Source organism: Cladophialophora bantiana (genome assembly GCF_000835475.1).
Source record: "Cladophialophora bantiana CBS 173.52 unplaced genomic scaffold supercont1.2, whole genome shotgun sequence".
NCBI lineage: Eukaryota > Fungi > Ascomycota > Eurotiomycetes > Chaetothyriales > Herpotrichiellaceae > Cladophialophora > Cladophialophora bantiana.
Window position 1 is genome coordinate 2,096,566 of NW_015971576.1, and position 26,096 is coordinate 2,122,661.

General features: G+C 52.4%; 7 protein-coding genes across 7 annotated transcripts; 3 read left to right on the forward strand and 4 right to left on the reverse strand.

Annotated features, from left to right (window-relative positions):
* Positions 1–1,343: 1,343 nt before the first annotated feature.
* On the reverse strand, positions 1,344–2,496 carry Z519_01773 (uncharacterized protein; the record flags this gene model as incomplete). The annotated part of the gene is made up of 2 exons (XM_016759530.1): positions 1,344–2,369; positions 2,422–2,496. 2 exons carry the CDS (start codon positions 2,494–2,496, stop codon positions 1,344–1,346), a joined length of 1,101 nt encoding a protein of 366 aa, XP_016624858.1.
* Positions 2,497–3,917: 1,421 nt separating this feature from the next.
* Positions 3,918–6,119, reverse strand: Z519_01774 (UV damage endonuclease UvdE; the record flags this gene model as incomplete). Its single annotated transcript, XM_016759531.1, has 1 exon — positions 3,918–6,119. One exon carries the CDS (start codon positions 6,117–6,119, stop codon positions 3,918–3,920), a length of 2,202 nt encoding a protein of 733 aa, XP_016624859.1.
* A 944-nt stretch (positions 6,120–7,063) lies between these two features.
* On the forward strand, positions 7,064–8,410 carry Z519_01775 (uncharacterized protein; the record flags this gene model as incomplete). The annotated part of the gene is made up of 1 exon (XM_016759532.1): positions 7,064–8,410. One exon carries the CDS (start codon positions 7,064–7,066, stop codon positions 8,408–8,410), a length of 1,347 nt encoding a protein of 448 aa, XP_016624860.1.
* Positions 8,411–9,593: 1,183 nt separating this feature from the next.
* On the forward strand, positions 9,594–11,183 carry Z519_01776 (uncharacterized protein; the record flags this gene model as incomplete). The annotated part of the gene is made up of 1 exon (XM_016759533.1): positions 9,594–11,183. One exon carries the CDS (start codon positions 9,594–9,596, stop codon positions 11,181–11,183), a length of 1,590 nt encoding a protein of 529 aa, XP_016624861.1.
* Positions 11,184–12,844: 1,661 nt separating this feature from the next.
* Positions 12,845–14,513, reverse strand: Z519_01777 (uncharacterized protein; the record flags this gene model as incomplete). The annotated part of the gene is made up of 2 exons (XM_016759534.1): positions 12,845–14,309; positions 14,368–14,513. 2 exons carry the CDS (start codon positions 14,511–14,513, stop codon positions 12,845–12,847), a joined length of 1,611 nt encoding a protein of 536 aa, XP_016624862.1.
* A 2,956-nt stretch (positions 14,514–17,469) lies between these two features.
* Positions 17,470–19,884, reverse strand: Z519_01778 (uncharacterized protein; the record flags this gene model as incomplete). Its single annotated transcript, XM_016759535.1, has 1 exon — positions 17,470–19,884. One exon carries the CDS (start codon positions 19,882–19,884, stop codon positions 17,470–17,472), a length of 2,415 nt encoding a protein of 804 aa, XP_016624863.1.
* Positions 19,885–23,595: 3,711 nt separating this feature from the next.
* Positions 23,596–25,981, forward strand: Z519_01779 (uncharacterized protein; the record flags this gene model as incomplete). The annotated part of the gene is made up of 9 exons (XM_016759536.1): positions 23,596–23,784; positions 23,834–23,938; positions 23,992–24,513; positions 25,227–25,289; positions 25,344–25,397; positions 25,453–25,467; positions 25,617–25,767; positions 25,835–25,900; positions 25,956–25,981. 9 exons carry the CDS (start codon positions 23,596–23,598, stop codon positions 25,979–25,981), a joined length of 1,191 nt encoding a protein of 396 aa, XP_016624864.1.
* Between the last annotated feature and the right edge of the window lie 115 nt (positions 25,982–26,096).

Here is a 26,096-nt window from a genome sequence, read left to right on the forward strand (position 1 = left end):
GGGGGCCCATCAGAATGCTCCCATAGAAATAATCGTAGAGAGATACTCACAGGAAGCAAAAATACAATGAGATCCAGCAAAATAGAGATGAGATGTTGATAGAATGGTGAAACTCTGACATGCTGGCCGCTCACAATCAGCGACACTGTCGCGGCAGAGAAGGTATAGACGAAGACGTTCAAGACATCAGTCCGAGGAGGAGTGTATTGCTGAGACATGTTGCTGGTGGCGACTGTGTTTGCCCTTCGTCAATTGCAACTGAAGATCTGAACTCATTCGTTCTCACACAACTTGTTAGGTATCTTCAGAGCATTATATTGCACATGTTGAGCATCGCAGGCGGCACACAGGGCGATGGGGGTTCAAAATTAAATCCCCACAGGTTTTTAGGTGAGGTCTGACAGGATCGCATTTGCTGGCGTAAACAACAAGCCAGTAACGGGCTCAATATAATTGTATGACTATCTCCGCCTGATTGCCAGATGAGGCGACGCCAGAGCATCACGACTCTAGGTGCAGGAGTTTGAGGTGTGCGGCTGGACTGTGCACTAACTTCGGCAAATGAGCTCGCCTTCTCGTATACTGTATGTAGACATGTTATGAGATGGGGACTTTTCTCCATGCGATTGGATAATGATCAATGATCTCGTCGCAACACCTTTCTAGTATCAATTGGTGTATGGGCAATCAGTGTTTCCTTTCGGGAGTCAACTAGATACACCGTTAAGGACTCATCTTCAGGCTTCGTTGACTGTGTACGGAATCCTATTTGTTAAGGTACTGACCCTCAAGCTGCCAGATGGGGAGACGCCGAGAGGGCAGGAGAGGGCGACGGATCTGTCTGGCCATGCCAAGGCGCTAACCCATTTGTAGGGCTAGATACAATTGGGAAGGCAGGCTGGATCGCAGCGAGCGGCTCTTACCCAAGTACCGGGTACATTTATCTCAGTTCTCGGACCCATCGGCTCAATTGCCTTAAGGGGGCAGGGCCCACTGCTTTGCGCCGAATGTTGTGACTGGCCGGCGCTTTAGCTCGTAGTCAAGCCAATCAGGGCGTAGCCTCGATATCGGGTCTGAGGACAGAGACGATATTACTTGGACATTGGGAACTCGTTGCTGCGTTCGATCAAGATGACAAGACTCTGCTACAGCGAAATGGATACACCATGCAAGAGGAACATCTGCTTTTTGACAAGCACTTTTTGTGTGACGGTGGCCTCCCCTAGCGTGAACAGGTGTTAAGATGTGCACCAAAATGGCAGGACTGCCGCCTCGGCACTTCTCGATGGTTTCCTATTAGCTTCTAGACAACTGTTGTGACCTTTTCAGCGCTGCCAGCTTCCTCAGTCACGAGATCCAAACACCTTGTCGTAATCCGTCAAAGTGAATCGATATCGTATCTTGTTTGCCGCGACGCGAGACACCACCTCTGCGCATCCCTTCTCCGAGATGGGAACCGTCTCGACCATGGGGAAGAGCTGTTTTTCCGCTGCTAGTTTCAACATGGCCAAGGCCTCGGGCCTGTTGCCAATATGGCTCGCGCCAATGGAGCTGCCATTGCTCATAAACACCTGGGCCTTTAGAGGTGGTAGAGCCTCGTCTGGCAGACCAACTTGATGGAATGTGGCGTTAACCTTGCAGAGCGACAGGTATTCTTGCAGGTCAAAAGTGTGGGTCATGTCGGCGGTATTGAGCACAAAGTCAAAAGCAAAGGCGTATTTCTCTGCCCAACCTTTTTCGGTATTGGTCACAAACTCCTTTGCGCCCAGTTTCAGAGCATCCTCCTTTTTGCTGGGAGAATGTGAGATGACCGTGACGTCGGCGCCCAGAGCATTGGCCCACATGACCCCGAAGTGACCTAAGCCACCCAAGCCAACAATCGCGACTTTCTTGCCTGGACCGATCCCCGCCCGGACGAGTGGACTCCAAGTCGTCAATCCTGCACAGAGCATGGGAGCGGCGAGGTGGGAGGGAATGGCATCGGGGATGGGGAAGACGAAGTATTCGTGGGCCCGAATGTGGGAGGAGTACCCGCCCTGGGAGATGGTCTCGTCTGGATCGACCTCTTTCGGGTAAGGAGCACCATACGTGTCGACCCCATGTGGGCAGTAGTTCTCGTTGTCACTCTTGCACTGGGGGCATTTGAGGCAAGCCCAGATCTGAGCACCAACCCCCACGCGATCTCCAACTTTGACAGTCTTCACAGCGTCTCCGACTTTGACGGCATGACCAACTACCTCGTGGCCGACACAGATGGGCAGTGGTGCTTCTCCCCAGCCGCCATTGATTGTGTGGACATCGGAGCCGCAGACGCCACAGCACTCGATCTTGATATCAATATCGTGGTCGCCAAACTTCTTGGGTTTGAACTGCAGCGCTCAAGGTCAGCGTGGTTCCCGGCGGGTTTGCGAAAAGATTTACCTCTTGCTTGTGAAACTCGGTCCACTTCTTCTGGTCCCTGATCATGAACCCTTCGAAAGTGTCGGGGTAGCCCATGATGGCAGACGGTATTTGGCAGAAGTTCAATTGGAGGAAAAGAGGGCCGATCTGTACAAAAAAATACGCGTGCAAGGAGAACAAGAACGCGAAACAGAAAAGGGAAGTGGGCTGGAGAGAGGAATCCGTTTCTTCTCTTTCGGAAAATAAGTCTCAAATTTATCCAGACGCAAACACGCACGCGGGGCAGAATGAGCACAGTGACACGAGGGACCAAGTAAATAGGCTATGATGCAACCACGACATGGTTTCCGACTGTCATTCCACAATCGTGACGTTATCGACGACTCTGCAAATACCTACTACTTCGCGAGCAAACCATCAACAGCGACTGGCACGCGGCGAGCGGACGCCTTCAGCCACCACACGCGGGCCACACTGCCGCCGATGGTCGGCAAAATCCTCGACAAGTCCAGAAATGGATACAGAGTTCGTTACTTGTTAGGGGAGAGAACTTGGAGGTCAGGAAATGCTCCGGCGAATCATCCCCTCATTGAGCAGGCCCAGCCATGCATACCAGCGGCCAAGAGCCAGACCCCAACATCACAAAACTCCCCTCTTTTGCGAACAATGTCGATGGGCCGCCAACCGCGCATGTCGTGACGTTAGGTCAAATAAGTCACTGTCCTTTACCAAGAATGCATGAATCCTTAAGCCAGATATTCTATGCGAAGTAAACTGGCGCAGGAAACACAGCTCATCCCATCGCCCCCACCACCCCACGAATCCATGCATGAGGGCCACCCACCCAACCGGCCTTTCTACCGAGGAAGCCGAAGGGATACGTCGTGCACAGGGCGATACCTCGTAAGCAAGGCCACACAACACGAACGCCGCCATCGGAGAACAGACGGCGCTCCTTGCAGACAATCAAACTACAGACACGAAGAGCATCCCGAGCTCGAACTACACCCTGCTCGCTGCGCTTCGGGCTTCGATACCCCGAACCGTCTTCTTCCCTTCTCGTCATGTTAGCTGGCAACTAGGTCACGATGATAGGGATAGGAGATGTCCTCTGCCCCCTCAAAGTGACGAAGCATTATTCAATCCATCTTCCTACACCTCACTGCACACCATTGCAGCTCTCGCCAATGGCCGGTGTTCCGACGGGAATCACACTCGAAAACAAAAAGGACGATTGCTCCTTCCAGCAACAACGGCGTAATACTCTCGAATGGTATGCAATGGTCCTCGCACAGCTCCGATGAGGCTACAGTGACGATCCCTCATCTTGCTCCTGGGATGGCCACTGTTCTAAAGAGCCATCATGGATATAATCACCGAATTTTTGGAATCTCCGGTAAATGCTCAACCGATATAGCGGCAGCAGGTACTGTTGTACAGGTCTGATCATGACTCCCTCCCCTCGAGGATCTCTTCATCTCTCAGAAATCCTACCAAAAACAATCACTCAAAAATAATCAACCGGCGTCGTCGTCATCCCCCTCCGCATACTTGGCGGCTTTCCGCTTAGCACTCCTTCCGCTCAGAGTTCGCGTTAGTGCGCGCCGATTGACTGTGGTAACAACCGGAGCCACCTCCTCCCCATCAGTCAGGTCCGGCATCTCGAAGTCTTGCTCCTCCTTCCCCCCTTTGTCGTCGAGATACAATTCTTGGTCGCTTGGACTCGGGGTCAACACAGGTGTATTTGCGTTCTTCTTATTCTTCACGCTTCTCCCCAAATGAGGAGCCCGGACCGGTTTCCCCTTCTTCGCCTTCACCGCACCGTACACGCTCTTGGCTTTGGCGAGGTTAGGTGTGGTCCCAGGAGTCGCATTCGTGTTCACAATTTCAGAAGTGTTCGCATGGGCCGCGGAGCCTGGCGTATCTGCCTCTGCTGACGCTTCTCTTGCAGCCTGCCACGCAGCTTTCTCGGCCCGCCTTAGCGCCGCTGGCTCGGCCGTCGTCTTTGCCTTTGCTGGATCTCGAGGCTTGACATCTCGTTTCTTAGGACGCAGCCATTCTTCCATGCCTGGAGGCCAGTAGACTCGCCTATCGGGACCACCCATGCTGATCTCGGATTCTGAAATCAAAGACAGTGGTGAAACTTCTCCGTCAGCACCTTCATCATTACCGACCAGTTCTTCTTCGTCGTCCTTGATCAGGCGCTTCTTTCTGGGGGATTTCTTCTTCCTCGGAGGTTTCCATGCCTTATTCTCGTCGTTCCGTACGTACGGTGTCATATCATTGAAGGTGTCAAACCGGGGCAATTTGAACGTGCGCATGAGTTCGAAGACGGCTTGTTCCTTGTCTTTGGCTTCGATCATTAGATCCATGTCCGGCGGACAGGGCGGCAATGTTGCAGGCCGCGGATTGTGCTTCCGGCGCTGTCGTGCTGTAATGGCCGATGGCACAGGCTCTGAATAGTGCATTTTCTGCGTAATACCCTTTCTTGTCCATGTAGCTGTGATCCTATCATAGAGATCCATAATGTCCAGTGTACCTTCACGCACCTTGTCCCCATCAAAGACAATGTTGTGATGGTGGAAATCCAGAACGAGCGGGATATTAAGTTCTTCACACACAGGCAGCAGATCATGCACACTGTAACTGACATCGTCATTCTCCAAAACCAGACGGTCTTTGATGCCCTGTCGGAGCTTGACGTAGTTCTCTTTGAATCGAGCAATAGTGACGGCCTTGTCGCCGAAGACACCACCCATGTGCAAGATCATCACCGCGTCTCGATTCAGCTGTGGCGGCAACTCCAACAGGTCGAGCATCTCGCAGTGGTATTCTAGGTCGCGGATCGAGGCTTGTATAACCTCCTTTCGCGGCGAGCCCAGTTGTGTGAACTGCCCGGGATGGGTCGTCAAGCGGTGACCGAGCTCGGCAGCCACGCGACCGGCTTCTGCAAGCACTTCTGAGGCAAACGGGGCGAGCTTGTACCCGTACACATCATGGCTGGCAAATGGAAACATCTCCGACGAGAGCCGGAGAAATTTGATGCCGTAGCGATCGTTCCAGCGTAACATCTTGACAATATCCCGCGCATTGGCGAGACCCAAGGCTTCCACGTACTCTTGCCCCCGAGCAATGTCCGCCGGCTGATCCTTATCCGGTCGATTTTTGGTTGGATGTTCGGGCTGGGTAGGATCTTTCAGCGGGTGGCGGTGCTCGAGGATCGAGGCGATGCGACACGTTCGTGACGAGAAGACTGGTGGATTTGCAGCACGGAGGTAGGTGTTTAGACAGGCATAGCCCAAGCGGCCCTTCCACGGCAATGGGAGGTACGAGCTGTTTACTGGAGGTGGTCGGGACAGGGCTTCTTTCAGTTCTTCAGGGTTGGCTTCCACGTCTCCTTCAGCTTCAGGATCTTCCTGGTCAAGCCCGTCCCCTCCTTTCGGCGAGGCTTTGACGTGGACGGTCGATGCGGGAAGTGTCTCGGAAAGTTCTCCGACTACCTCTTTCCCGGTCCTTGCTTTCTTGCTTTTCACATTGTCAACCTCAGGCCCCTCAGCGTCTGGCGAAGGACAGAGACTGTCCGGGACAGTGTCAATTCTGGCCGAGACGGCAATCGAGGCGTTTCTGGGACTCGTTCGTCGAGTTGATGCAGGAGCCGATCTAGCTGAAGTGACATTGGTGGTCGTGGTGACCTTGGTCGACCTCTTTCGTTTGGCCATCGCGGTTAGCGGTAACGGTACAGATCTCGGTGTCAAACCAGGGCGGACATGGGGTGTAATTGTCGGGGCAATGGGGCGTCTGAGACCAAGTAGGCGATATTTGCTAGTGCTTCGGATTGAACACAGAGGAGTAACTGAGGGATTCAACATGCGATGTATCTATTGAGCTTTTCGGCTTGACCTTGGCTGAGAGAACGAGAGGAACTACTCAGTCCATGATTCCGCTCGCAGGTTGCAGCGGTGCGGTGGCCAGCATGTCCAGCTCCTCTCCACGCTCTCCACGACGTCATAGACTTTTGTGTTTGACATTTGTTGCTCCTCGCTCAGCGGCCAGCTGCACCTCGTACACACGACTCTCGAGATCGATCGTCACACCCGCGTGGTTTCGATCGGGGAAAGGCAAGACGCCCTCTCTTTGCATCGCCACCAATAAATGGCCAGCTCGTCATTGCAAGGTGTGGCACAACAGCCAAACCCCCCCCTTCCCATCGAGCCAATCTCCAGGGTCTCGCCCGCTGCAGGGATCGATAAAGGGCCTCGCTACTAGCCATTGACCCCCTCTCAGTGGCAACCGGCTTTTCTGATTTGTCCTGCGGGAAACAGGCCTTGACAGTCCCAATGCTGTCGGACCATACCACACCTCGAACCCTTTATCCGCCCAAGGGCCATCTGGGAACGCCTCCTCATGCTACTGAAATGGCCAGACCATCTCTGACACTCCCCGGCTGTGGCGAAGAGTCAGCGCCCATCCATGTCTCCATGCCGCCGATTGTGTCTTACGGACTCGATCAAAACCCATCCCGCCACTTTCGTGGTCTGTGATGGCTGTCTAAGGGCTGTTTGACTGACGGTGTGCTTTTTGGGATTGTCCATTTCGGAAGATCCAACTCCGCCTTTCCCGCTGCTGATATCTCGGCTCATCACACACCAAGGACATCTACAAAATGCCCGTTCTCGCCCACTTTCGCAGAAAACTTTCACGAACCAAGTCCGCACCTGACCCAGTCGAAGTAGTGGAAGAGAATCGGGCCAAACTGCAGCCATGGCCCAGCAAAACTTTGTCTTTGACCCCCTCGGACGAACAGCTCGTCTGCAAACTGGCTTTTACTCCCGACACAGCCATTATTGAACGACCGCCTCGCCAACAGACCCCCTCGGTTGGGACTCGGTGGTCCGAAAGGACAATCTTCAACAATGTCGAATCAGGCTTTCTGTCACTGCCGACGGAGCTTTTGATGTTTCTCCAGCCATATTTGAGTCCCAGCAGCGAGGTCGCTCTCCGTCATAGTTGCTCCAGGTTCTTTCATCTGTACAGCACACCATCTTTTGTCTTGACAGGGAAAGAGCTGTTCGATTTTCTCTGCATGACTGAACGCGATCAGGACCCCGCTGAGCTGGACAGGTTGGTGTGCGGCAAGTGTCAAACGCTGCATATCCGGTCTACTTTTCCTATCTCTGAGATCAAGCAGGAATCCACCTGCCGAGATTGCAGACAGGTCTGGTTATGTCCCCACCGTCACCTTGGTTACCAGAAGACGATCCGCAACATCAAGGCCGGTGTGGAGTCGCCATTTCGGGTTGAGACGCTTGAACCCTGTTCGAGGTGCAGAAACTCCATTCGCAACCGATCTGTTGCTGACCGACCAGAGAAAGGCACGTCAGTCATGGATTTGGAAAATTCAAAAGCAGAATCTCTCTTGATCTCCAAAGTTGCCCTCCTTCAAGCGCCGTCGCCTCTGTACAACACAAGAACAACCGGTGGTAGTGGCATGTACAAAGAAGTGTTTCAGGTCAAGGACGTTTCAAGCGCGCTCCAAGCGATCGATTTCCGGCTTTGCCCTCATTTGAAGCTCGGTGACCCCTACATCCTGAGCAAATTCTGCAGAGCATGCATTAATACCCAACGCCTCCCGCCCGGGGTCAAGGGCCCACCGTGTATCAACGCGTCAAAGCGAGAGCTTGGAGACGGCCGCGCCGGTGCGAAGTGTAAAGGTACCTGCTTTACTCGAGGTTGCAAGACACAATTTATGTTTCAGGCTCGTGAAAGTCTTTCACCTGATGGCTCTGGGAGACGACAAGTTTGGCTCATTATTGTCATCTATCGCTGGCTTGGTCCACTCCTGAGCGCCGGACGGGATGCAACCTGGACGGGCCACGCCATCGACCACCAAGAACGGAAGGAGATGCGCGTAAAATGGGCTGAATGGGAAAAAGCAAATCGATCTGGAAGACAATGCATGCCGAATTGGAGCATATGCCTTCTTCACCCAGAAGACTCGAATTTACGATAAGATGAGACGGAGTAACAAGGACATTCGATTGTCGAGACGAGTCGTCCCGGCAATAGTGTGGAGCACTGCTGATAGTAGGTGCGCTGCGCATGTCGCTCGTGCATTATCGTTCGTGGGTGGGATCGATGAGGGGATCATGTCTACCGCTAATCTAGGGATCGACAGCGACGTGAAGCTTCTTCCCAAAGCTAGGCTATTTTTTCCTTTGGCTCGCAGGAACCAAAACAACCGAGGAAATGGCAGTTAGTCCTCCAAGATGATCGCTTTTTCCATGGCGCAAGGCTGATTCGGTCACAGAATTCGTACTATATACGAAGAGAATCAGTGAGTCGTGACTTGGAACTTGCTTCTCACAAGCAGAAGAGCTCCCCAGAGCGTGCTATGTTCCATGGTTCAGCTCAATGTTCCCCCAGGCGGACAGGACATGCTCGTTCCCAAGATCGCGCAATCGTTGACCAGCAAAACCAGCTCAAACCCCTCTTCGAGCAATGATGGACATTGCCGCTTCAACCCCGAGGGACCTAAATTATACACAGTCGCTTGCCCCAGATTTCTTTAGTTGTACGATGGTTTGAGCCGAGAACCGGTGGGCTTTGGTGGCTGAGATTGGCGACATTGCTCGATTGTCACCCCGACAACGACTGTGGGGTGGTTCGTGCTTGCCCTACAAAAGCTAGTAGACTGGAGTCGAGAGCTCAAGGAAGGCCTGAAGAATGTCACCATGGGGCAGGAAATCAACGCATTCTCTGGGGTACTTGCGACCAGACCGCGCTTAAGCCTCGTCAATTTTTGCTTACCTCCTTGCAACCTGTATCCACCCAAGCATATCCTGGAGCTTTGTTTAGCACGAATTGTTAGTGCGCCATCTCAAGAAATTGAAGCAGGAAGGACATTGTTTGGTGTGGCTACCTTGACGTGTATATGATGGCGACCGGAATATACAAAAGGGGAGCACCATGTCGCTCAAAGGCACAAACTCATCCACTTCTTCATCAAGCTTGGTCGCTTCTTTCACAGCAACAGCATTCAGCTCCTTTGGTCTGCAAGCGACCCTGCTATACGTGTGTTGATCCTGTGATACATCCCTCTTGCATCAAACCCAGACTCCTCACGCTACCTTCGAACCTCCCCTTCTTGCCTCGTCGGCCTCCGCCTCCTGCCCGTTTCCCATCCGAGAACAAATATGTCTCGCTTCCTCCCCCTCTCCCTTGCCCTCTCCTCCATATTATGGCTACCTATATGCACTCAAGCCCATATGCAGATGAGCTGGCCATACCCCCTGAGAAGTCCCCTTGACCCTGACGTCCCCGTGGACGAGAAAGACTATGATATGACGTCCCCCTTGTTGGCGGACGGTTCTAACTTTCCTTGCAAGAATTACCAGAATGACACAGATGGGTATGTGACCAAAGCTACTTATATTTCCGGCGGCACCTACGACATGTGGCTAAATGGGACCACCGAACACGACGGAGGCTCTTGTCAACTATCTTTGTCTTACGACAATGGGGTTTCGTTCAAAGTCATCAAATCCATGATCGGTGGATGCCCATTGACACACAACTACAACTTCACGATTCCCAGCTTTGCGCCTTCTTCGGATTCAGCTCTGCTTTCCTGGTCCTGGTTCAATCTCGTTGGGAACAGGGAGATGTATCAAAACTGTGCCAGAGTCCAGATCATCAGTGGACCGAACCAGCGGTATCGACGAGCTTCTCCATACAGACGACAAGCTTCTTCCATGGATCAGCTACCGGACATGTTCGTGTGCAATGTTGGCAATGGCTGTCAGACCATCGAAGGGCAAGAAGTGGTTTTCCCAGATCCCGGTAACGATGTCGTCTATGGCCAGGATGCAATTGTTCCCGGGCCAGGTCCAGGCTTTACCATCCAGGGGGTCGCTATTTCGACAAGCACAAGTTCAGGCTCTGTGGCCTCCACTACCGCCGCATCTACGTTATTGGACGCTTCCACGACAACCTCTGATTCTGCCTCCTCGACCACTACAATTGGAACTACAACCACGGTCCCATCCACAACGACAACAGGGTCTGGGTCAGCGGCGATGTTCTTCAATCTCTCCACCACTCTGGTCACAACCACAACCACAACCACATTCCCTTCCTTTCTTTTAGCTAACATGACAACCACTTCATCCCCCTTCTCCTCAGGAACTAGCTTCACCACTAACAGTACAGGAACTGTGACTGACTCTAATGTTTTTATGATTGCCCCGACGACGACGACGACGACGACGACGACAGCCGCTACGACCACGGCATCCGACCTTGCGAGATCCGACTTTGTGGCATACTCGACGACTACGACTCCGACCCTCACGACTTCAGCTACCAGCACCTTGACGAGCACTTCCTTCACGTTCCCAATAACCAGAGACACAATACCAACTACTTTTACGACCTTGGCCCGCGTCGCCAGCACCAGCACCAGCAGCAGCTCCACTTCTGCCACATCTCTCCCCCTCCCCTGCGCCCCCGGTACTTTCACCTGCAACACCCTTTTCAGCTTCTCCCAGTGCATCGCCACCACAACGGGAACGACGTATATCTACATGGGCCCCGTCGCCCCTGGCACGACCTGCGTCGATGGCCAAATCGTCCGCGAGAACGACGGGCCTTGCACACCCAACGGTGCGTTGTTCTGCAACGGGGAAAGATCGTTTTATCTGTGCGACCAGGGTGGACTTGCGGACATGGGCCCTGTCGCCCCGGCGACGGTCTGTCGGAATGGGGAGATTGTCGCGGCACGATGATTGTTGTCGTTCAAGAACAAGAAATACAGCCTTTTGCATTCATTCTTGGCGCTTATCATCTATCTTTTTCAAAAGGAAATCAAATCCTTTTGCATAGAAGAGGGAAAACAGGAAGGGAAAGGAAAGGAAAGACAAAAATCGGGTGGCGTTCTTGGGCGTTCATCGAGTCCATTCGGGACTTGCTTCGTCTGCTCCGGCCCTAGCCAGGCAGTTTTGGTCATGGCATAGCATAGCGGTTGGCTGGGAGGATTACGAACCGGATAGAGGAAGGCGATATGGGACGAACACAACGGGAACGGGGACGGGGATACAGCAGAAGGATGCCACCCTGAGACGGATCAACAGAACAGAAGACATCGGAGGATATCTGTTTTTATGTATTTTTTACGTGGCACACGGCACACGGCACGGAACTACTACCATAATGGAATGGAATGAAATGATTTTAACAAAACACGCAAACCTACAGCGCTGTACCAAACCGCAGTTCCGCATCGCAGGACTGCGTGGTGTGGAGATGGCGTGCGCAAGACCTGGTACACGTCCTGTACGGCATTTATAGCGTAGAAGGGAGATGGATAGATGCTCAGGTGCCTCTCGTGTCTTCCCGGCATCCGACTTGCTTGTGCTTGTAGTTCTTGTTCGCCTTCGATATAGATGTAAGAAACCCCTAGACTCTAGTGCCGCGTACTACTCTGGCCATGGAAATAGCTCACCCCTGCTGACCACGGGGGGAGGGAGAGAGGCAGGTGCTGCGACAGAAGAAGGTTCCTTCGCTTTTTCAGATCGAGCGCGGGTAAGAGACTTCATCCTCCTCCTCCTTTGGCAGCCTTGCAGTTTCCCAAAATAAAGCACAGCGGATCGAGTTCGAATAGCACTACCTCATACCTCGTACAGTTCCGAGTACTCCGTACATCGAAAAGCGGGATACAATGGCAAAAGGAGTTTTATTTAAACGCTCTCTGTATTCATGGCTCACTCCCGACCACCAGGGGGCTTGGAACTCTACTCGACCCTATCCCTATCTTTCGTTGCGTGCTGAATTGGCTTTTTTTTTTCATGCTCTCTCCGAACTCCTCTCCCGACTCGGCCGAGCCGCAGTACCAAGTGTATATCAACACGAGTGACTTCCTCTTGCCAGTTGTCGCTCCGAACAAGTCTCGCTCTCATGCTGTCTCTTCTCGTCTTCATTTTCTTGTTCCAAACCTTTCCCAAATGCGGCCTTCCTCGTCCTGTTCACCAAGCACACCGAATATAGAAACACAACTTCGCCAGAAAGCATTTCACTAAACCAACGCGCTCGCTCGTAACCATGCGACGTCAACATTGAGCACTGAACATCGAGCATAGAGCATAACGTACTCCAAGCAGGGCGGGGGCTGTACACAATGGGTATCAACTGAAGGCATAGAAGATAACAAAACCGACAACAACGCGTAACCAACAGAGATCCAACACGGTACCGAACAAAAGCGCTGCTGACAAGACATTGTTCTGCGATCCAAGTCGACACCGACTCCAGGGTTGTGCTTTTTGTGTGATCTATTACTGGATTATTGAGTACTGTAGTTTTCGCCGGACCGTGAGCCACCATCCCGAAAACGCCCTTGTTAACTGCATGTCGTCGTAAAATCAGCATGATTGGAGACCGGGCCGATTTCTCATATCGGTGGAGCACCTGAGCCGCTTTCTGTAGATGTATCACCCTCTACCGTTTTCTTCCAGGCTTCGGGTAGGCAGACACAGACAAGGGGGAAGGCCTTGATCTCCCCCGGCGGGGTAGGAGACTCTTCCCGCGTGGCCGATCCATTCGAGACACCGCTGTCTCGCTGCACCTTATGCTTGCCATCGTAATCTTCTGCCCGCTCGTTGATACGCACTCCGGTTGCCCAGCCGTCATCCCAGATGCCGACCACTTTCAACATGTCACCGCGTTCCAGTTCAAACTCATCTCCTGCTCGAGGTTGATATGCCCACAACACCGAGACTTTATCTCCAGGGTGAATATCATCATTAGAGTAGTAGTCCTTGAAGAACGGCAACTGCTCTGATTGTCCACTTGCAACTCCTTCCGGCGAAGAGAAGTCGCCCGGAGACGATCCATGTGAGTCGCTGCCGGGTGAGCCATTAGCTTTGGCCGCGCCAACAGTCTTTTCGCGCGAATCGGGGCTCTCCCCATACGGGTCTGTGTGAGACGTGTAATTTCGTGGTCCGACGGTAGGTCCAATGCCTGGTTGATCATCTTGCAGTGCAGACATACGAGCGACGCGTCCGCCTGGCAAGACTTCGTATCCTTGCTGCGACATGGGTTGGTTGTAAGATGCGGACACAACACCTTTCCTTTGAGGCGACGGCTGGTTGAGAACACTGCCTGCTTTGCTATCGTTGTGCCTGCGACGAAAGCGTATGAAGCAGAGTATGATCACGGCAAGGAGGAGAAGGAACCCCAATACAGACCCAACGACGATTCCGGCGATCGCGCCGCCGCTCAAACCACCACCTCCATGGCTAGCAACCGCTGTTGGGCTTGCGGTAGGCGAAGACGTAGCACTGGCGGTAGACGAGAAGAGGTTTGAAATGGTGGAGAAGACTGGAAGCGTGACATCCTGGCATCGACCGGTCGCGTTGGAAGTCAAGCAGCAGGAGTCGGTCCCATTGAGGGTACTTGAGCGGCAAAAACTGCAGAGACCCATCAGATTGCCGCTGAACCCGCAGTCGTCAGGTTCGTTCGACTCCCCTGTGATACAACTGCCACTAATAGAATTGGCTGGCAAAGCACAGTTGGTGAAGTCAGCTCGGAGTTCGTCGGCATAGTCGCTATTGCGACCCGCGCATAGGTCGCTCGAGACGATCTGTTCCTCACTCAGCGCCAATTCGGCACAAGAATCAGCACAAAGGGGTTCAGAATCGGCGGGGGATAGACCGCAGGGCGTCCTGGAGTTCTGCACAATGCCGTTGCAGAGAAAGCTGGTCGTATAACGGGCGTAGTAGCTGGAGGTGTTGCCCAGGTTGACATTGTCACAACCGAAGATATTGATGTATTTTGTCTGTACATATTGCTCCACCACATATTGACTTAATTGGGTATCGAAGCTCTCTGTCGACGTCACAAAAGCAAGAAAGGGACTGGAATCACGTTAGGGCTTCTCTTCCTTGGGCCAAAAAGAGAAAGCAGATCACTCACTAGAGGGCCACTAAAGTAGAATCTGTCGATATTGAGGAAGAGTTGAAAGCAGGGCATGTCTTAGAACCAGCCAGTGATATGCAGCTCTGCGCAGAGACACCGGGAGCAATGAGGGCCAATGCGCCCAAATAACGGGGTTTCTTCATACTCTTGGGAAAGGTCGTCCGTGAACCGTTGGCGAATGGATTGGTCAACTGAAGCTTCCCAATGCGAATATCCAAAATGTAACCACCTCTTTCGAGCTCCAGCTCATGCTGGACTCATCATTCTTCCCGCGACCGCTCTGGCTGTTGTCGCGATCGGTCCCCCTCTGCCACGTTACAAGGCTCAAGGTTCGGCGAGTTGGCTGGAAGCTGGAGGCTAGGTCGTCGAGCTCTAACGGGGCAGTGACAGGTTCGGGTCACGGGGGAGTGGAGCGGTGGAATAGGGACAGGAAAGAGTTGAAACTGAAAGAAGTTGTATATTTCCAACGTGTCGAATGACGCAGAAGAGAAGGACAGCGAAACGAGCGACTGTTGGTCAGAGGACTGTCGAAAAAGCTCCGGATAAAGAGAGACCCTGCGAGCGGATTGGAGGCAAAAACAAAGCAAGGTGAGAAGATGCAGATGGAGAGTGTGGAAGAGGTAAGAGATCGGGGGAGCTGGAAGAACACGCAGCCGTGATTGGGGATGCAGGGCTACTGGGGACCCAGTGTTGCCCAGTGGCTGCTGCAGACCCGGCAGAAGAGCGTCCCTGCCACGGCGACAACACACCTGGGCAGCTGCAAGTGGTGCAACTGCGACCTCCAAAGGCCTGCTAACCGCTTCCTGCCCACCCCGGCGCCCACTGGGCACCCGCCAGGCACGCAGCAGGGTGGGTTGCGCAGCGTGGCCGAGCGATCGCTGACACCCAGCGTTCTCGTAGATCGGTACACAGAGGACGACAGCCGGGGCATCTAGCCGGTGCAGGTAAAGCCCGGGCCCTAACGCTCGACCAGGACCAGCCTCTCGCACCAGCACACACTCTAGGCCCTGGCTGGTGCTTGGGTGGCCCTTGGTGGCCCCCGGCTAATTGCAGCGCTTGCCCTGTTCCTCTCACTTCGCAATTTCGCGGCACTCGCTTCACCTTGACCTCTGCTCCTGTGAGTCTCATGCCTCCCACTCCTCACTGGCTGCACTCCCATCTTTGAAACACGACAATCTTCGCCTTTCCTCTGATTCTTGGGCACGCCTGCTTTCGACGGTGTCAACTCGAGGGTCGAGGGACACGGCACTCCATACCTCATACCTCGTACAATTGCCATGGGTCTGAAGAAGAAGCATCTGCTGTGTACTGGGTAGCTTCGGCTTGCTGCATACCGGAACCCCTCCCTGCCTCCTCTTTTGTGCCTCCACCTATTAGCATCTACTCGGTCCAGCGTCTGGCTCGTATCTTTGTTCAGCCGAGACTCCGAAACCTCGCCAGACTTGTGGCAGAATGGCAGTTCGTTTGAGGATGGTCTGAAGTCAAGATTCGATGGTGTTTGTGATGCAGTGGATTCCCTGGTGGAGGGGAAATTGCATGGCGTTGCAACCACTCACACCAGACCATAACTTATCAAGCCCACAGCGTTGAACAAAGACGGTGCCAGTCTCCGTTAGTAGTTGGCTTCATTCGGCTTGCGGACCAGTCGCCTCTGCAGGCCTTTGGTGCGCTTCTTGCCCTTGATGGCATTTTCCGAGATCGCGGCGATCCTCGCACCCAACTTGATCACCTCCTCCATGAGCATTGATCTTTTGTCAATCTTTCACGACAAGGTTCTATCCTCAACTTCGAGCGCATATGTAATGTCATCCTCAACATCCTCGCCGACATCAAGGTTTCTCCAGAAAGTTACTGGTGGATGGCCGGCCCGTCGGGCAGACCTTCAACACTTCATTGGACACTCATCTCCAACCCTAATGCAATTCCCTGCTGCACGTTGATGTCAGGATGCAGGTGCTTGGAGGAAGTGAAATGCAGGTACTCCGTTCTTTGCAGCAAACATAAGGGGTACTTCGGTCGTTCCAATGCCCAGCTCGCCAGGCTGCACATCAATCCCGAAAAGAGAATAAACACGATTCGAGAGCCCGAATACCCCATCCCAATGCACCCTGTCTCCTACAGTTTCGGATGGATTGGAAAGCTACAGGCTTCGAGACAGCTTTCGCAAAATTAACCTAGCGAAACGTGGCAAGTAGCCGATCAGCACTTGCATCCCTAGTCACGATGTGCATCGAAGCATGGAATCTCTGCGTCCGTCTCGAAGTCCCTGGTGATGCTGGCTCTTGAAGACACCCAGGAGGAGCTCCGAATTCTGGGTGACATTCAGTTCTACGGGGTATACCTCGTACCGAGTATGTCTCATAGATTTCTAAGCTTCCTCGGCAAGCACTTCAGTTATCGGCTCAATTGTTGAGCATGTCTGTTTTCAAGCGCAAGGTCTGCATTTGATGCTATCTGTACAGAATGCCAACACCCATCTTGCCGGGAGTATCATATCAATGCCGTGCCGCAAGACATCATCCCTTTCGGTCTATCAATTCATTCCATCATAACAGCACTGTCCATAAAGCCCGGTTTCCATGTCGGGGCGTCACTATACAAGTTTTTCCAACGCACCGAAGCGTCTGTGTTGGTCAATGTTCCCATACAAGAAGCGTAAAACTTTTGCACTATTCCTGAACGCCAATGCTCCGAAGAAAAAAAAACCAGTTGTAAATCATCGCACAAGACACACCAAAACCCAGCACTTGGTGAATCTGCTGTTTTGCGCAATCAAGCTGTGGGTATCCTTAACTCCATTTCCCATGTACTGTTGCATTCGCCGATGCAATCAATCCCTTGAACTTATTCCTTTGCGCCGAGATACCATTCCGAAATCTCTTCAAGGAAACCTTGCAAATTTCCAATAATCTATAATCGCGTTTGAAGTAGGTTCGTGATAAAGCCTGCGTCAATGTCTAGAGGCAGTGCTGGTCGTGTCGTCTCATCGTGAAAATCCTTGGTGGTGGTGGTGGTGGTGGTCGTCGTCGTCGTCATCGTAATAGTCGTTCCTTCTCCTGGCGGGTTGGTTGCCGAGGGAACTCAGCAAGCAAAGAGTTGTTAGCCTTGATGCTTTTTTGTGAAGATGCCCTTGGTTCTCTGGAGGCCCTTCTTTAGAAGACCCTTGGACTTTGCATTGAGCTTGCAAATGGTGCTAGTTGCACTCCTGTTGCTCCCGCGTCTTAACTCGGGGACCTCGACACAGGCGGCGCCGATATTAGCGCTGGTGGAAACCTGATGCGCATTGTGCGTGGCCGGTCGGCTCTTGGTCAATTTTGCCCTCATGGTACACCAGCTGGCGTGCCACCAGCCTTGGCGTGTGCGCTGGAAGGCTGGCAGATGGGGGATAGGGCGGAGGATTTCTTCCTCGTCTTCTTCCCCTCCTTCGCCACAATGCTCGAGGCTCTCTGCCTCGGAGTCGTCGTCGAATGATGTCGACGAGAAGCGCGACACTTCGGTTGGAAGATACCAGGTGATTGTTGACGAGGACCGAACCGGAGAAGAGTCGAAGCGGACACGGCGGTCGGCTGGTGGAGGACGGGATTGAACACCCTCGTCTTCAGCGGCGGCCGTTGGCTCAGCATCTTCATTGTCTGATACGGTGAGCGAGGTCTCGGGGGTCTCAACGGGGACGACACTCGATGCCCGGGAGTGGTCGACACTTGTACATGCTGACGAGAAGGACACGCCTTGACAATCGTTGTCATGGAGGTCTTCCGTGCCTTCAACCTCTTCATCAACAATTGCTTTGTTGATGTTGAAACGTTGGGCTCCAGCCTCAGTTTGGGGCCGGGCAGAAGATTCTTCGTCGTCGTCGTCGTCGTCTGCCCAACAAGCAGCAATAGGTCTATCTTCTATTGCGGCGAGGCGTCGCTGCCACTCTTCGCGTGGTAGCGAGCCTCCCGTCGTATATTGAAAAGTTGGAACAACGTTTTCTTCTCCGTCGTCGTCGTCGTCGTCGTCGGCCCAACATGCCGCAACAGGTCTGTCTTCTGTCGCGGCCAGGCGTCGTTTCCACTCTTCACGTGGTAGTGAGCCTCCTGTGGTATGCCGATCGGGAACGACAACACCATTCGATGGGCCGGCGGTTGGCTGCGCTGGTTTGACGGTGGGTTGAACTGAGTGCCGGAGGGGTGACGAGGTAGTCCGTCGTTGAGAAGTAAAGGTCGGCACAGCTTGAACATCCTCATGGGTGATACAGAGTTTACCAAGTCCCGATCGCTTGCGGGGTTGCGCAAGCCTGGCACTGAATGCTGCCTTGCAGACTGCGTCCTCTTTCTCTTTCTCCTGAGTAGCAGCAGTGACTATGTCAATGCAATGGGCAAAGCCTTTGGTGACTCCGTTGAACATCATACCCGGACCAAACGATGGTTGGAGAAAATCCAGCTCGACAGGGTATTCTTCATCGTCGTACTTGTCAAAGACCCACCACCCGTGCTCACTGTAGGTTTTCACGCACTTGCCAATGCAAGCATTCTCGAGATCGGTCCCACGAAGGGTTTCCAGGATCTCCCTCTTGCCGAAGTAGCGGACTGGATCCAGCATCTGCGTGGCACACTCCATGATGGTGCTCTTCCAAAGCCCATTAGGAGTGGTGACGTTGAGGTGCTTTGGCGACTTTAGAATGGCAATTGTAGTTGCCGGAGCTGTGGCCGACTTTCCGAGGACAGGTCGACCGAGACAGTTAAAGTGATGGATGCATCCCAAGTACTGGAGTTCCTTTATTGTGAACATCGAGTAATCCCCCTGAGGGTTGAGGATCCATCTGGATTTGTCTTCCTTCTTGGCCTCCCCCCCATTTCTGGTCTGTTCAGACCTGCTCTCGGTATCGCTGTCCTCATCCTCGACTCCTTTCGATTCGTCGTGCATGAGCAGGACGAAATCTCGTCTTCTGGATTCATTTCGCTCAGGAGTCTGCCCTTCATATTCAGCGGCCTCTGGTAGAGGAAACCTCTTGAGGTCCCGGAAGGCTGTGAAGACAGCAGGGGTGTAGTCGCAACTGTTCGAAGATGTAGGAAAGTAGAAACCCTGGATATAATATCGAGTTTCTGGTTCTTCGTCTTCGGAACTCTCTTCTTCTCTGGGCTGACGATACAGCCCTTCAACATCAAAGTCGAGCTTTGAAGGCTGCTCAAGTTCATAAGTCGGCAGCATAGGAAGAGTGTGGTGAATGACGGATGTAGAGTTATTGATATGAGGAGGTTGTTGGTTGACGGATAACAATTCTGTTTCAACCCCGTCCATCCTGGAGTTAATTGCAGGAATATTGCTGTCTGGCGAACTTTGAAGAAATTCAGTAGCGTGGACTTTCAGGCTTGCGTGAGGTCGATGTTCGCATGCACCAGGCACAAAGTGACTTGCGTCGATGTTGAAAATCAGGGGGGAATGCCGTTGTTGAAAGCTGTACGTCTGTAGCAAATATTGTTCGCGATTCTGAGTCTGGAAGAAAGAGGTTTGAGGATGGGAGGAGCTCATATTCATATAGCCCAAGGGCAACGAAAAGGCTGAGGCATTATCAAGACCTTGTACTGGTTCCTGCTCGCTTTTTCTGTGGTCTGAAGTCTCATTGGTCACCATTGCACCTGGGGGTGGAGCGGTGGAGAAGAGAGAGATGGATGGGATTTCAGTTCTTTCAAGGTTTGTCTTCTTTAAGTTTTAGTATTGTAAAGACTTGTGACTGTGAGTAAGGATATTCCAAAAGCAAGTGTTCGAGACTGAGAAGGGTAGGAGAGAAGGTGCTATGGCCGAAGGTTGGGGATATTTTAGAGACGCGAGACACGATGTACTGCCCAAGTCTCCATGTTCAGGAAGTCATCGCATTCACCCTTAAACAGTTGCAGAACCCACGTTGCCAGGGCGCACGTGAAAGGTGAAGGGATTCTCGAGACGCGTCGAGTGATGAATCAAGAGCGGTTGGTAACAGTGCCGCTTCCTCAAGGAATTTTGATATGGCGCCAGCTGTTCCCCGCTACGAATTGGTATTGTGAGATAGTGGGCATCCTGGAAATCAATGTGGACGGTCGCCTTGCGAAGATATATCCAGTTCCCGTCCATCCCCTAGGGCTGGCCGTTCTCATTCCAAGGGATATTTTGGCAAACTGTTGATTTTAAGGTCACTGCGACCCTAATTGTGACAATCTGCCGATGCCTTTTGAGCGCGCATCAACAGCTCCCTGGTTTGGTCGCATGGGAGAAGGCATGAGAGCCACCCTCTGCCAAACCATCTTGAATGTCCGGGCATTCTTGACCAAGACCAAGTCAGTACATTCATGTATATATAAGTAGTTGTGCTGGTTCACGGGACCTCTGAAACGAACAGAGTCATGCCCTTGTTGAGAAGAGATGAGCGAAAGACGATCAAACTGTTTGAGGTTCCCCGCACAAACATAGGATATCGGTTTGTATCCAATGGCCATTGTCCACCTTAAAGCCTCCCGATCGATAGGTGTATATTATTTAGCATGTCATCCGCGAGCACTCGCGTTAGCGGATCTCGCCACCTGTGGTCTCTTGGAGAGCTGGAGGTTCGCTGCCGTTCAATGATACCGAGGACCGATAGCTACGGTGAGTGTGGCGATGAGAGCCATCTGCGGATTTCCACTCAGAGGGCAAGACATTTGACGGAACCTCTTGTTAAGTGGTGCCTCAAGCGACAACGGGTTGGGAGCAATGTCAGACGAAGGAGGAAAAGCTTGAAGAATGAAGAATGTGGTTCAAAGAAGAATTGGGTCTGGTCGGGATCGTGGCGAAGTAGTCCGTGCGCGAGACGAGGCTAGCGGGCTCAGACAAGGCTCGCCAATCAACGCGAGAAGAAAGGAAAGCAGCCCTCCTTGTCTGGGAATCTCTCACCAAAGACCTGAAGACCAAATGATTCATGCATCTATCCCTCCTCTGGCAATTCGTATATTCCCACATAAAACTCTGAAAACTAGTTCCTCCTAGGTAGTCTGATGTCCTTCCTAGTGCATATTAGCATCCTCTCCTCTCTCCTTGTACCATCCAACCCCGTTTAGGTCGAAGCAGATGCAACTCCTGAAAGAGTGCCTTCCCCAAAAGTGCTTCTGTCACCCCGAGATTGTGCATCCCTTTCATGTTGTCTCACAAGAGACTGCCATGATGTAGTAATACTCCGAAAAGCAGGTTCCCAAATGAGTGTTTCCTGGATCGTCGATTCTCAACGACCATTCACCAGTGCAATCAGGCTGTATCCACATTGTACATGCTCCTGCGCATTTCCACTCCATTAGCTTCGAGTCACGCCAATTCGTTGAATCAAGGTAAGGAGTTGGCTCGCAAAAGGAGTTGCTACGGAAGGACAGCAATGACTCGCAAAGACTCACCGAACCAGTTTGAACATTCGTTTGCCCAGACGTTCTTCATCCCAACCGTGAGAGGCATGCACACAGTGTTTTCTGGATAGGCAAGCTCTTGATAACCCACATCCTCACCACAAATCTGCCAATAGTCATCAACCTCTGGACATAAGAGCAGGTTGTGGATAGCCAAAGACCCTTCAAACACGGCAGAATCTCTCAAGGATAGGTAGAAACATACGGTCGGACTGAATTCCCAAACACAGCTGTTTGAGCGGACATCGCTCACATTGGCAAGATTGAACGGCATGGCTGTCGCGTGCAGAGCTGGCAATGTAAGAATGAGAGCAAAGAAACCGGTGCAAGGTTTGATAGCGAGTCCAAGCGTCACGGTGAGGAGCATGCTCAGCACAGCCCTTTCCTCTGTACCTGGACTCTGGAGCAAAGGTTTTGTTGTTCAAGTAAACACTCGTGAGGTTGGACGGACTCGAGAGATTTGAAATGTCATACGTTACAAAGAGGAGCCATATTCTTCTCCTCGCCCCTCGCAATGCCACCTTACCAGCTCGATCTCTGTGATCTCGTCCTGGTATTGTGGCCAGGAATTCATGAGGCGAGGGGACTCTCTTCGTGCCCAGCCCGTTCAGGGACTCAATCTCCTTGCGTATAGCGCATAGAACAAGGGACCTGGGACCAGGGAAGCGTCAAGTACAAGAAAAGCAGACCGCCGGGATATAGTCTATCACGATTGCCTTTGTCTTATGTACCAGAAGTGAGCGCTGATGGACGGGTTCATTGTGCCAGACGGAGTTCCAACTCTGGCGATTGGGAATGTTTCAAAAGTGACGTCGAGATTCCCGCTCAACTTTGAGCCGAGCTCATCAACCATGCAAAACGTGTCAATCTTGGAAACAACCTGGCAGCCGGACCTGCATACGCGAAACTTGGTCCTTCGGCTTTCGTTCATTCTGCTGCTCGGCCTTTTTGAGCCCAGCCTGGTTCCAATTGAAAATGACATCCTCGGGCTGTGCGAGTGTATGTGTACGACGAAACCCCACGGCAACTTGCGTGCGCGTGCATTTCATTCTCGAGTCCTCTCGGCCGTTTTGCGGCTGTCATCGATATCCGTGAGGCATTGCCCGTCGAGTCTCAATCATCTTTAAACTCCCTGCCCACATAAATCTCTGCAGCAATGGACATTAGGCCTATTTTCAAAGCACAGTCGGGGCAAACTACGAGCAGAATGGACACGTGGCGTGGATACGAGGATAGCTTTCCTAATCCGCCTGCTCTCACACATTCTACAAACATCCCTGACCTCTGACGCACGGGACGGATTCGAAGGGTTTTAAATGCCTTAAATGCAGGTAACCGGCAATCCCGCACGTCAACTCTGGCGCGGCAGCCCATGGTATATCCATTCGTGCAGAGCGGCCGTCTTGCATACATTTGACATGCTCCACAACACCTGGAGACGAACTCTATATCTCTCGCTGGCCGACAACGTAGAATGAAAGAAATGAAAGCAAGTCCTCAAGGAGCTGTGTAGTTGAAACGCTGACTTTGTAGGGACGCCTCTGCCAGTGGACCTGTTCTTCGTGTGAGCTCTGGCCTGCTTTTCATCCTTGTCTTGATATATCGGTGCCCTGCTTCTGATTGCTGCTTGGTCATATCCCTTCCCCATCTGATCTCTACCCAGTTTCCGCGACGGCTCAGCCGTGTCCCTGCCGAAGGTGCCTAGAAGACCGTCCTACTCGATACAAACATAGCATTTATATCAGCAGCGCGAGACTTTGATCGAACTCGATCTGCTTCCACTTCCATTGTTCAAAAGAGTAAGCCGGATCGCCAGAAACATTCCCGCAGTAGCAGTATGTCGACAGATCCGTACCCGGACCGCCCCCTTACCACCGTTGGTTTAGGGGGACGGGGAGCTCACTTGGTCGTTCCCTCGATGATTGCACCCATTTTAGCCTTCGTTCTTGTAGCGAACCGGATCTATTGGCGTATGAGGATGCTGGGCAAACTCGGCCTCGACGATGCATCAACCATTCTGGCTTTGGTGAGTTGATATTTTCAAGTATATTCAGCTCGGTCTCACCGTCTTGCAGATATTCCTTGTGATCCAATGTGGTGCTTCGATTGCCGCAGTGAACTATGGATATGGCCGGCCCTTCGAGCTCCTCAGTAGAAGCCAAGCCGCGCAAGCCCTGACGGTAAGACCCGACTTCATAGAACCAGGCCGACACCGCTGACCTTGCTGTGCCAGTGTTTCTTTCTCCTCCAAATATTCTACAAGCTCACCGTCAACTGCACCAAGCTGTCGATGCTCTTCCTATATCTCCGCATTTTCACCGATCGCCCTTGGTTTGTCCGAACTTGTTGGAGCTTGATCACCTTTGTGCTTTGTGCTTGCATTAGTTTCACTCTCGCAACAATTCTTCAGTGCAGTCCGATTCCACGAGCATGGGAGCGCTGGAGGATCGACGGTAGCTGTGTCGACATCTATGCCTTGTGGTATAGCAACGCCGTGTACAACATTTTGACAGATTTCCTCCTTGTTTTAATGGTGCCGCCCGTGATATTCAAACTCAAGTTGCCGATGCGGCAGAAATTGGCTCTGACCTGTATATTCGGGTTGGGCGTGATTGTCTGCGTGGCATCGATTTCAAGGTTGACAACGTTGTACTCTTCGGCCTATGGCGACGATATCACGGCTGGTTCTCTTGTATCAACAATTTGGACGACGATCGAGGCCGGCCTTGGTGTTACTTGTGCCAATCTTCCCATGGTGCGGACACCTCTTCAGCATTTCTTCCCGAGACTCTTCGCTCCAAGGACCAGTACAAATCACATCTCCAGCACGGGTCCATCTCAACGAAGCGGCCCGGTCAATAGCGAAACACTTGCTTTTCCTGCAAGATTGATGCCACCACCCATCCCTGCTCGCAAGGCAAGCCTTCCAACGCAGACACCTGTCATCGGTATTCCAACTACACGAGCGATGTTTAGTCAGAGGAATCTGCGCCAGGAAATCAACAATCTGCACCACACCAGTCACCCCGCACATTACCGGGACCTCGAGGCCCAGAGACGTTGCCATGACTGCTTACCCAGTCGATATATTGGGATGGAGACAGGGGAAGAAGTGGACTGGTATGAAGGTCGGCACAAAGTTTGGTCACCATAGAGATGGCTGGGCGTTATTCATTCATGGACGGAAGGGTCATCACAAGACGAGGGTGTATTTTGATGGCTAATGTCATGCAAATACTCTAGAGCAATAGCTGAGGAATCTGTGGTGTGGTAGATTGTTTGTGGTCATGCAGAGGTACCTTGGTAGTGGCGAGAGGAATAAAGACCAACCGTTGTCACGCCCCCTTGAAAACGGCCAAGAACGGCAAACGAGCAAATCGTGAAGTTTGTTCGGCTAAGTTGCCAAAGAGGAAGTCTTGGCTGCGCCTCGATTGGCAATGATCCTGACGAAGGAGCTCCTAGTCTTAGGATCAGTTCATTCAACAGCTTCAGCACCCTTTTACCACACTACCGGAGGCTTTTGAGACGCATGTAAGCTGTCGAGAAATATCTGGCGCTTAGAGTACTGACTGAAAACCTGAACAGCTCGAAATGTCGTTCGTCATCCGCCGAGCCGTGTCAACCCTGGTTCCTCCGAAGGTAAACCTCGACTTTGATCCTGTCTGTACTGCTTCCACTGACATGGATTGAATAGGTTGCCAACCCAGAGGTAAGCCCGCAGTCGACCACTGAACACCTACCGAATTTCCTTCGCATGAAGCGATTGGGTAGCACAGCTTATCCCCCGTTACCTAAAACACTTGAGACCACTCGCGAAGAGACCACAGTGGATGAACAGGGCCTGACAAGCGAGTACAGGGTATCGGAGCTGCCAAAAATGCCGTACGGATGGCGAGAATAGCCAAATTCTACGAAAAGCTACCGAAAGGATCTGCACCGCAACGAGCACCGAGCGGACCGCTAGGCTGGTATCAAGCAAAATATTTTGGAAAGAATCCGTCAGCAGCTCGTACGTGCCTATCGCGTGGTATAATACTTGGAAAGAGATCGGTGAATCGCTAATCCTGTGGTAACAGCTATCTGGCACGTCATTTTCGGAATCATGGCAATGGGTTACAGCATGGAGTACTATTTCCATCTGAGTATGTGCTAAAGCGCAGAGCATTGGAGGTGCTGCTGACTGACTGGCCCGCGTAGGACACCACAAAAACAACGCCCACTGATCAAATCGCACCGAAAGGGGGAGGTTCTAGGTCATTGACATTGTACATAACGTCGAAATAAACCAGTTGAACTTGCGGAAGGGCGCATTATCAAGAATTCCTTGCTTCCCAGGCA